Below are 11,457 nucleotides of genomic sequence, written 5' to 3'. Positions count from 1 at the left end.
GTGCATGCAATGCTATGTGGAGGCTAAAGAGTGTTATCAGACTAACAAGTGTTCAATCTTGTTCATTTTTATTCTTCAAAAAAAAAATGTTGGTATTCATAAACTGTCAACCTATATTTCCAACGGGGGTTAATGTTTACAAGTTGGCATAGATGTTTTGTAAAAGTACATTCTTAAAAGTGCTTTTATTTAAGTACTTTTCATAAAAGTACTTTTATAAAAGTACTTCCATAAAGTGTTTTTATAAAAGTACTTTAGTAAAAGTGCTTTTATAAAAGTACTTCTTTAAAAGTGTTTTTATTAAAGATCTTTCATAAAAGTACTTTTAATACTTATAAAAGTGCTTTAATGTAAAAGTACTTTTGTAAAAGTGTTTAGTACTTTCACAAAAGTAATTTTGTAAAAGTGCTTTTGCAAAAATAAACATCTATGGCAACAGTTTTATAGGCAGAGTTTCCTAAAAGAATGAAAATGAGCAAGATGAGGCATGATTAATTCTTACTCATTTTAGCCTAAAATGAGTAAGAATTAAAAGAATGAGGCATAGAGCAATGAACGAAACATGGACTAAGTTGTTAGCCAATCTGTTAATTTCTTTGTCATACTCGTTAGTTCCTTCCATAGAGTCCTGTTATGAAGTTGATGTTGCGCGTATGCAGTCCGCATCTCCTATTTACACAGCCTTGTATTAATGGAGTCTGGATCTGCTCTCACAAAGCGCACCTCACAGCATGTCCTGGCCGCAAATAAGGAACATCTCCCACATTTGTATTTATTATTCATGGGAAGATGTTTCTAGTACAAGGTGAGATGTGGCTGTGAGGTCAGTGAGATCCCAATTGGTATTAATGCGTACACTGAAGTTTTGATTGTTCAAACTCTTAAATGTGAGATCTTCTGGTATCATACTCTCACCACCCTCATGTTTGAGAGTTTGATCAATCAAAACCATCTTAATGAATTTTGATGAATTTTCATTGGATCCTACGATTTGGATGGGAAAGTGAGAATATTTTCATTAAATTTTCATATTCACTTGTTCATTTGCCGGGATGGAATGGAAAACCAAGGATGTGGGATCACACTGAAATGGTATGACCCCGGTGAACAAGCTCATCTGTCACTCAAAGGAACCCCCCAAAAAAAAGCAATTCAGCAAATAGCAACACTATATACTGTACATGAACTAGATCATTGGTTGTGCTAATCAATGTTTGGTCATGCCCACATGGGTTGGGAACAAGCACATGAAAGGAAGGGAAAGAATGCTTCAAAGACTTCACAAGCACAAGAAAGATTTTGTGGGTAGATGCAAATGAACTTGCATTTAGTAAACGGAGATTGAATCAAGGAAAAACTAGCTCCCACAATTTGAGGTAGGGACATTGCAGAGAAAAATTCAAAATTTATAATGGTAAATGGCCTTAAACCAGGCCAAAGGAAGATCAGAGGAAGATTTGCAAAGGTCAATTCCTTCGATGGTGGATGACCTTGAACCAGGCCAAAGAAGACCAATTTTCTATGCTTTCAAGAGGTATTTCATCAAAGAAGCCAGGTTGGTCAGTTCACTCGTTATGTATCTCAGCATTCAGCTTACCATTATAGTGAACAGAGTAAACACTGCACCAGGTTTGGATAAACAAGAAAAAATAAACTAGAAGTTAAAACCAATCAAATGAAACAGTAAGGCAAGTTTTATAAATCCAACGGTACAAATCATAAACTTACCTATCGTTGGTGGAAGTTGAAGTAGATTATGCAACATCTACATGGAATCACAGGAATGACTGGTTAGTAGAAGAAATATAGTCCAAAATTTTGGCAAAAATATAGTTCAGACTCAAGGTTAAAAAAATGGTTTGGTCTGTTAAAAAAAAAAAGGTTCGATCTGTTCATGAGAAGCAACCAACAGAATAGAAAAAAAAAATGGTGAGAGGAAAAAGACGACTACAATGGTTCGATCTGTTCATGACCATAATTGCAAGACATACTTTACTGGAGCTTTGTGCGAAGCTGACCTTTGAGAGTGAGAGGAAGAAGAAGACCCTGCAAATGGGATTCTGCTCTAGAGAATTGCGAGAATCATCACGAGTGATGCCAAACTAGGAATGACAACGGGTGGGGCGGGGGCAGGGAGCCTCTCCCCATCCCCGTACCCGCTAAAAAGGATGATTTTCCCCATTCTCTGTGATTTTTTATAATATCAATCATTTTGTTTTTGTTTTTGTTTTTTATTTTATTTAAAAAATAAAATAAAATAATTAAAATTTACAATTTTATTGGAAAAGATTCAAACATATTTTTAGAAGAATATTAATATATAGACATATGTATACATATATACATATATAAACATATGCATACATACATATATATTAGCGGGAATCCCATGGGGCAGGGAGTGCTCTTCCCATCTCCACCCTATCCCCCGCCAACGGGGATGAAAATTTCCCCACCCAATCCCTATGGGGGGAAAATCATCTCCATCTCCACCCCATTCGAGGCGGATCCCCACGGCGATTGAGGAAATGGGGAAAATTGCCATTCCTATGCCAAACGTGGCCTTATTTTTCTCGAGTAATACCCCAAGTGGATAAGTAACTTTTCCACCTTGGGGAGGGGGGGGGGGTTGCCTCCACTTAGACCGGACAAAATTGCCCCCTTTAAGAATGATTTTTATGGTTAAAATTATAATTGTCTAATTTACTTGGAAAATAGAAGAACATAGATAAATAACTTCCCGAAAAAAACGAACAAGGCCTTAGTCATAAGTTTTTGACTACTTGGATATACTTCCAAAGGTGTTTAGAAATGGTCTTGAAAATGAAAAAATGCCAAAATTGGTGTTTTTTGATAAATAGTTAACACGATTTTTGAGAGAGCCGTTTATATGATAAATGGTTCAACCAAATAACTTTTTAGGTGTTTTTTTTGTTAAACACATCTACAATGATGAGATGGCATTGCGAAAAGCTACATCGATACCAAACACCATCTAAATCAATTTTGAAAAATAAAAACAAGAAAAGAAAATAAAATAAATTATTCGGTATTGAAACCAATATTTTTGAAGTGTCATTGCCTTGGACAATCAGACCATTTGGCTCGGGAACAATCTAGGCAACCGGTTCCATTTCACCACTAACCCATTATTTGGCAAAAAGCCGTTGACTTAGCGATATGTTGACATGAGTGGTCAAACCATTTACCCGTTTAACCTAAATCACAGTTTTATTCATTTTTTAATTTTAATTATTTTTAAATTATTTTAGTTTTTAATTTGAAATGAGCCATCATTCAAGCCGAACAATTGAATCACTAACTCATAAATTAATGGCTAAAGTGGATTTATTTTCGGGTCAGATTTTAAAACATTGATTGAAACACCCAACAAGTATGTCGACTAGTACGATTGTTTGTATTGATACTTAAAAATATCCAGATGTAATCTAGATCTAGATTAGACATGGGTTTGGTGTGTGCGACCTATTTGGATCTTGATGCTTATAAAATATAATATTTTATTTTTATATTATATTTATTTTATAATTTTAGACAAAAAACTTGTGTAAAAAAATTTAGACATACAAAAAACTAAAAAAGTAAAAAGAGTTAGTTCTAATGAGGGGTGATTTGGCCATCTAGTGACTTCATGCCATGTAGGTGATGACTTGCCTTAGCCAAAATAATGGAGACCTCCTCGAAACCACATCGGAAGCACCTTGCACACCCTACGAGCACTTTGTCACCACCTAGGGCTGCAAGTCGGGCTGGGTTAGATTATGTTGAGGCCAACCCTAAGTTCTAAACCCCCAAACCTAACCCTAACCCAAACTGACTTTCAACGCGACTTACCCAACCCTAACCCTAACCCAATCGAAAGTCAACTTCGGGTTGGGCCCAACCCAACCTTCCTCCCATCCCTTAAAATCTAATAGAATTTATCGATTGTAGATCTTAACTCAACTTTCACAATATATATTAATCCTATGCTTCATTAGTATTTGTTTGTTGATTTTTTTTTGTTCTTTTGGTACGAAATTCAAAAAAACAAGTGTTAGAAATGACTATAGTTTATTATGAGTTATGAGTTATGATAAATCTTTTATGGGTGGTAAACAACAAAAGGAGATGAAGAATACAATTTTCAAAAAATATAAAATAATGTTATTAAATGAAGTGATTGTCTTAAAAGAAATACATGATACTATGTGGTGGGGGTTATACAAATATCATGCATCTAAACAAATCAATGTATGCTATATATTACATATAACATATGTTTATATATGACATGTACTATAGAGTTGGGTTGCCCTAAGGGATCAACCCTAACCTAACCCGAAGTAAAGTCGGGTTCATGAATTCCAACCCTAACCCTAACCCAAGCATCAACCTGACCCTACCCAACCCAGCTCAAGTAGCAGCCTTGCCACCACCTCCCCATTGATTGAGGTCTAAGTAGTGACTTGCATGGCGTGGCGGCAGACCTACATCTTAGCTAGGGCCGACCTATCTACACCTCACACACTTTGGGAGAGCACACTGAAGTCTAGGTAGTGGCATGCATGACGTGGTGGCCAACCTACATCTTGGCTAGGCCTGACTTGTCTACACCTCACGCGCTTTGGGAAAGCACATTGAGGTCCAGGTAGTGAGTTGCATGACGTGATCGCTGAACTACATTTTGGCTAGGGCCGACCTATCTACACCTCGTGCCCTTAGGTCTAGGTAGCGACTTGCATGACGTGGTGGTCGGCCTACATCTTGGCTAGGGCTGACCTATTTGCACCTTACGCACTTCAGGAGAGTGCACTGAGGTCCAAGTAACGACCTACATAATGTGGTGGCCGACCTGTCAGCACCTCAACACCATGTAGGGAGCAACTTCAGAAGTGCCTCAGACACTTTGCACCTACCCTAACGGCTTCACCCTGACCTCGACAGGCTGACCTATAGACGCCCCAGAAAGGGTCAGGTCGGTGTAAGAGGCAACCTACTTTTGTCAACCTGGCTGTGACCCAGTTGGTGACCTACACGGTGTGGCAGATGACCTCCTTCACGAGTGGGTTATCATCTCCGACTCCTACGGATAATGTTGCCTCGTTGAATGGAACTAACTCCTATCCTACCCGCTCCGGAGGTAACCGGATAAGCATTATCGCCTTACATGGAGTCTGCTTCTAAGCATGAAACCACCTTCGAACTAGACGGGCTGGTGATCTCAGACACACTATGTGAAGCCCACAGCAAGCTACGCCTATATAAAGGCATCTCAAGTACACTACCTTGCTCGCTTTCCAACTTACAAACTCTCTTTGCTAATTTAAGCATCGAAGTGCCCACCCCGGATAAAGCAACCCATGTACTTTGGTTGTTTCTTTGCAGCTCGACCATGCAACATCACCAGCCCAACATCCAAATTGTCCGCCAACAAGGAGCACCAGATTGCACAATATTAAGTTCTTTTACTGGAAACGAGAATCAACAAGATTTTGACATTTTGGCTAAGGGTTTGGACTAACCCAACCCAGGTTTCAATTCTAAACAACAATCAACCCTCGCATCCCTATCCAACCTTGCTATTAGGGCTGCAAGTCGAGCTGGGTTAGGTTGGGTTGAGGCCAATCCTAAGTTCTAAACCCCAACCCTAACCCTAACCTAACCCAACCTAACTAAATTCCTTCAACCCTAACCTAACCCAACCCAGCTTGAAGTCAACTTTCTTCCCAACCCAACCTTCGTCCCATCCCTTAAAATCTTGTAGAACTTCTTAATCACAAATCTTAACTCAACTTTCACTACATATATTAATCCTATGTTTTATTAGTATTTGTTTGTTGATGTTTTTATTGGTACTTTAAGTACAAATTTCAAAAAAAAAAAAAGTGTTTGAAATGATTATAGTTTATTATGAGTTATAACTTATAATAGATCTTTTATGGGGAGTAAGCTATGGATGGAAAACAACAAAGAGGAGATAAAGAATAAAATATTAAAAAAACATAAAAAATGTTATTAAGGTTTTGGTATTTTCAATTAGGATTAAGTGAAGTGATTATCTTAAAAGAAATAAATGATAGTATGTAGTAGGGGCTATTCAACTATCATGCATATAAATAAATCAATGTATGGTATCATATATATAACATATATTTATATATGATATGTACTATAGAGTTGGGTTACCCAAGGGGTCAATCCTAACCCAACTCGAAGTAAAGTCGGGTTCATAAATTTCAACCCTAACCCTAACCCGAGCATCAATCAGGCCCGACCCAACTTGACCTTTTCGAGTTGGGTTCGGGTCAACCTGACCCAAGTTGCAGCCTTACCGACTATCACTCATCACTGGGTGTTCGTAACAAACAAACCTGGATCTAGTCCCACACCAATTTAACATGCCAGAGTAGATTGCAACCGCACATCAGGATTACCTCTCGTACTTACTTGAATGTTGTTATTTACTGCAATATGTTCCGAATGCACAGCTGCAATATGTTGTGGCATGTGAGATCATGGTTTTCAAAACCGGATCGGACCAAACGATCATATTGAAAAAATCGAGAACCGGTTAGGTGACCAGTTTCGATTTTCCCTAAAACCAAATTTTCTTCAAAAATCATTGATTTTGATCAGCAAACTGCTAACCAGAGTGGTTAATCATTTTTTAATTTTTTTATCAGAACAGGTTTAAACTGTTAGACCGCTCGACCTGGTAACCGAACCCCTGACCGGTTTGGTCTCCAAGTTGATTTTAAAAACCATGTGTAGGATTGGAGAGGACAGTGTGGGGAGCGCTCCGTGGAAAGCTGACCCGGATTCCAACGTAATTTCGTAAATACTGGAAATAAATAACATAGGCCAACTTCTCACATAACGTGCTCAACATCACATCGCAACCGTGTATTTGAAACATCTCCTCGTACGCAATACGAGAAAAGAAAAAACGGAATTCGGCTTCTGTCAGGACAAATTGGTGCTCGCACCGCTCAAGCACCCACTTGAAACCTTGCATTAGGAATCTCTCTCATGAAATTATTCACGTAATCATGAAATAATTCACGGAATCTCTCTCATGAGGGAAGCCGATCTCCGAAAAAACGAATGCGACGTGGAAGCAGGTAGGAGTAGGACAGGATCAGGAAGATGTTCCCAATCCATCAGGAATGTTAATTAGCGGTTAAGAACTCAAAACGAGTTTCCCGCGAACCCCTCAAGGAGGGAGGTGGAGACACAACGTCGACCTCTTTTTCTTCTTAAACATGAAAAAGGCCTGCATTAATCTCTCTCTTACCGATTTCTTCTCTGCTTCTCCCTTCTCGTGCTGTTTCGATCCCAATCTATCTGGTTTGTACCCTCCTTCCATCATCTCATCATCTTAATCTTCTCCTTCTTGAAAGATTGCCCGTTTATCGGTCTCTATCGTGAATTATACATATCTATTCTACATTTCGTTTTGATAAGAAATTAATGCATCCCTGTTTATTGATGAATTATACCCATTTTCATTTTCCAAATGATCTGATCGATATTTGAGCAAATGATTAGTAGTGTTTGAGTTTGTTTTTCCCTGCAAGGGCTGCAGGAAGGGGAATAGGGAGGTTGCCCTTTTCGTTTTGAGATTTTCTTTGACAGTTTGACTTACAAAATGATTTTGCTCAGGCTGAATTCTTTCAGATTGAGAGAATTCATTCAGATAAAATAATTTGGGAGCATTCGCTTGAGATGGGTTATTGAAAACATTTCCTGGGTTCGGTTGTTGGCGATCTGCAACATGCTGTGCTGTGGAGGTGCGGAGGAGGAGAACTACGGTCCGCCTGTTAATCAATATACTGCCCCACCTAAAGGAGGGGACTCACAGGGTAAACATGCCTGACCCTAGTATTTATGTATTCTCCGTGTCATCTTCTTTGCAGTAACTCGTTACAAGGAGAATGAATGCATGTGATGGGTTGGTTATAATATGTATGTACTATGGACGATTGGTCCTCACCTGTTGTTGCTTGAATCAACGAATTCAACAGCCCCTCTGAATCTGCTTTCTTTTATTTAATTTCTCCAATTGAGGACAAATGCTAGATATTTCTTGATGAGCCTTGACCTGTTTGTATATCTTATTTTTCCCAATGAAATTCCATTTTTTCCTCGCTTTGTTAGCATTTTTGCAGTTCTAGTTTCCATAAATTGATGAATTGAACCCATAACAACAATGGTGTCGGGAGCAGATGTGAATTAGAGAAATGTGATTTCTTTGGAAACTCATTACTCAGAGTCAGTGTACACTTCTACATCATAGGCCCCGTTTTTTTCATTGTAGCAGAGTCTCTGCCGTAAAGGGGTAAAGATATTACTAAAAAATTTTAAGATTTGAAAAAATTTTTGCCCCTTTTACAGTGAACAAATGGGGCCATAATGTATTTTGATGTTTGTGGATAAAATATAATTGGATCTAATTAATATACTATATTGATTTTCATCCTTTTTTCTTTCTTTTTGTGTAGACACGATTTGACTTCCCTTCATATTAATGGTGCACTTTTTCCTGTGTATTTTAGGGTTTGCGAGAGGGGAATCAAGGGGTCCCAGTGCATCCAGGAGTGGAGCTCCTCAGAAAGTCTTACCCATTGAAACACCGGCCTTATCTCTGGATGAGCTGAATAGATTGACTGGTAACTTTGGGTCAAAGGCTTTGATTGGAGAAGGGTCTTATGGTAGGGTATTCCATGCAACCTTAAGCAATGGCCAAGCTGCTGCCATAAAGAAGTTAGATGCTAGTTCTTCACAAGAGCCAGATTCTGATTTTGCAGCTCAGGTGACCTTTGGAAAAAGAAATTAAGCTTACATATTTGATAGGTGGCAGATTGTTTAAGGTTTTCCCATGATGTATATATTGTTTTCATACTGGTTGATGCAGTTATCCGTTGTTTCAAGACTCAAGAATGAACATTTTGTGGAATTATTGGGATACTGTTTGGAGGCAAACAATCGAATCTTGGCATATCAGTTTGCGACTTTGGGTTCTTTACATGATGTTTTACATGGTATTTTTTATGAGATTCACTTTTTTTTTATATGCTTTACTGGACTATCCATATTTAATCTATTGCACCAACTATTTTATTTTTCATGATTTGGGAACTGAACTATAGTCAGTTATCTTTGGTTACAGGGAGGAAAGGTGTACAAGGGGCTGAACCTGGTCCAGTTCTCAACTGGAATCAGAGGGTAAAAATTGCTTATGGTGCAGCAAGAGGTCTTGAATATCTTCATGAAAAGGTTCAGCCTTCAATAGTTCACCGGGATGTCAGATCCAGCAATGTTCTTCTTTTTGATGATTTCTTGGCGAAAATTGCGGATTTTAACTTGTCTAGTCAGTCTACGGACACAGCAGCTCGTCTCCATTCAACTCGAGTCTTAGGAACATTTGGATACCATGCTCCAGAGTAATTTACCTATTATTACCTTGCATTGGATGGCCTCTTATTTTCTCTCATGACATAACTTACAAATCGTTGAATTGATTTCCCGATTTGGTTTGATGGCATTATGGTTTGTAGTTATCTGTGTCAATTATCTTTTTCAGGTATGCCATGACTGGGCAACTGACTCAGAAAAGTGATGTGTACAGTTTTGGTGTTGTTCTTCTAGAGCTTTTGACAGGGAGAAAGCCAGTAGATCATACTATGCCAAAAGGACAACAAAGTCTTGTTACTTGGGTATGCTCTCTAAACTACCACTTCAGCTTTAGTTACTGTTGTTTTCATTCATCTTTGCATCTCTAACTCCAGTCTAAAATACCATAGGCAACTCCAAGGTTGAGCGAAGACAAAGTAAAGCAGTGTGTGGATCCCAAACTGAATAATGATTACCCACCAAAGGCTATTGCTAAGGTTCTCTTTCCCTTCAATTTTCCTAAAATGCATCCACTGAATGAAAAGTTCTGCTTTTCTTTATCTATTTTATTGAAGTTTCAATTCGTATTTTTGCATTTTGTTTAATGAATATCTCAGAAGGAAAATATTGTTCCAGTGCTATTTACTTAGAAATTAAACTTCTGCATGTATGTTCGAGATTTTCAGATGGCAGCAGTTGCAGCACTCTGTGTTCAGTATGAAGCAGACTTCCGACCAAATATGACCATTGTTGTCAAGGCACTCCAACCGCTTCTAAACTCAAAACCAGCGGGACCAGACTGTAACATGTAACTTTTTGATTTATCTTTGTTTTACTCATTTTTTTTGGTATTTTTGTACTTAAAATAGGTACAGGAATCTTGTATTTAGACAAAAGTTTGGGATAGAAATTAAGTTAATTGATTTTTTTTGTGACAAAGACCCCCTCTATTAGCCTTCCTCAGTAAACTTCAAAATAGATTCTCATCTGACAGTTTAAAGTTTTTTAAATGCCTAAACTTCCATTTTCTAATTTATTATACTTTTTTTATTTAAGTTATGAAATCATCTTATTTTTTCAACATACTGTTCTCTGTTCATACTACTTGTGCCACCGGTTACCATTCTTATGCATGTGCACGTAGGTGATCTGAAGCAGGATTTAAAGAATATAGAGGAGAGGAGAGGAGAGATGTAGAGACGTTCTGTTTCCGATCCTTTAAACTTCCGTTGGAGGAAAACATCAAGCCTGTGCTCCACATTTCGTTTCTCTCCAAACTCACTCACCGGTCAGAGAATCTGTCAGCGTTTGCCGTCCGCCGTTGACTTACAGAGAACCGCACCATATTACCCGCCAGAAATGCACGGAAAGCACACCATTCACTGGCAAAGAGTGCACCATTCCTGCCCATGCCCCTGGTCATATTTCTTCGGAAAAGGGAGCTAGAAGTGATTTCATTATATTATAATTTCTTCTGAAAGAATACATTTCTTCAAGAAGAGAGTGATCGATCTTTAATTCTTTTTGAAGTATTAAACGTGTTCTATAGTTTGAAATTATGTTGCATAATCATACTACTGTTCGTCTTTAACAAGGTATACCTGGTAAAAGAGGTTCAAACAGTAAGTAGAAAAAGGGAAAGGAAACCTTTATGATAAGTGCATTGTCACTAAACATCATTTTAGAGGCATCAAAGATCAATTTGTCACTTTACAGGTTCACAGAGTCATCAACTTTTACCTAAGATTATGTTTGGTTTGAAGGAAAAATGTAGGGAACCCTTCCCTTCCCTACCTTTAACATAGCCTAAAAGAATGGAGAAATGGGGAAGAGGGCATTCTGCAAGAGGACACATCTTATCTAGTTGTAATGTTAATTCATATGAATCAGAGAAAAAAATAATGTATTTGTCTAAATAAAGAAAAAACCAAATAATTAATCGGAAAAGTACAGACATGCCTAATGCAGATTTCTGATTTCCGCTGCAAATCTATAAACATTTAAAAGGTTAAAAACCCATATTCTATACACCAATACCGGCTCGTGAATTAGCATCAATTT

General features: G+C 38.0%; 1 protein-coding gene across 2 annotated transcripts; it reads left to right on the top strand.

The window, feature by feature from the left end:
- Positions 1 to 6,881: 6,881 nt before the first annotated feature.
- On the top strand, positions 6,882 to 11,108 carry LOC148844626 (protein CYTOSOLIC ABA RECEPTOR KINASE 4-like). 2 transcript variants are annotated; one of them, XM_088954989.1, is made up of 9 exons: positions 6,882 to 7,350; positions 7,666 to 7,865; positions 8,559 to 8,815; positions 8,918 to 9,044; positions 9,173 to 9,446; positions 9,587 to 9,719; positions 9,807 to 9,893; positions 10,083 to 10,204; positions 10,541 to 11,108. In XM_088954989.1, exons 2-9 carry the CDS (start codon positions 7,778 to 7,780, stop codon positions 10,542 to 10,544), a joined length of 1,092 nt encoding a protein of 363 aa, XP_088811115.1. In that variant the 5' UTR covers positions 6,882 to 7,350; positions 7,666 to 7,777; the 3' UTR covers positions 10,545 to 11,108. The 2 variants fall into 2 exon arrangements, with proteins under 2 accessions (XP_088811115.1, XP_088811116.1); XM_088954990.1 differs by lacking the exon at positions 10,541 to 11,108 and having other exon boundaries at positions 10,083 to 10,208.
- The last annotated feature ends 349 nt before the right edge of the window (positions 11,109 to 11,457 follow it).

Source organism: Nelumbo lutea, chromosome 7 (genome assembly GCF_056320005.1).
Source record: "Nelumbo lutea isolate HS-2025 chromosome 7, American lotus-T2T, whole genome shotgun sequence".
Taxonomy (NCBI): Eukaryota; Viridiplantae; Streptophyta; class Magnoliopsida; order Proteales; family Nelumbonaceae; genus Nelumbo; species Nelumbo lutea.
The sequence above is the reverse complement of the archived record's forward strand: the minus strand, read 5'-3'. Positions and strand labels throughout refer to the sequence as shown.

What these genes read in the sequence shown, in the direction of transcription:
- LOC148844626 (XM_088954989.1), top strand. Translation starts at nt 7,778, where the DNA reads ATGCTGTGCTGTGGAGGTGCGGAGGAGGAGAACTACGGTCCGCCTGTT. An exon ending in TTTGGATACCATGCTCCAGA is followed by an intron (nt 9,447 to 9,586) that starts GTAATTTACCTA and finishes TATCTTTTTCAG; the next exon opens with GTATGCCATGACTGGGCAAC. An exon ending in CACCAAAGGCTATTGCTAAG is followed by an intron (nt 9,894 to 10,082) that starts GTTCTCTTTCCC and finishes CGAGATTTTCAG; the next exon opens with ATGGCAGCAGTTGCAGCACT.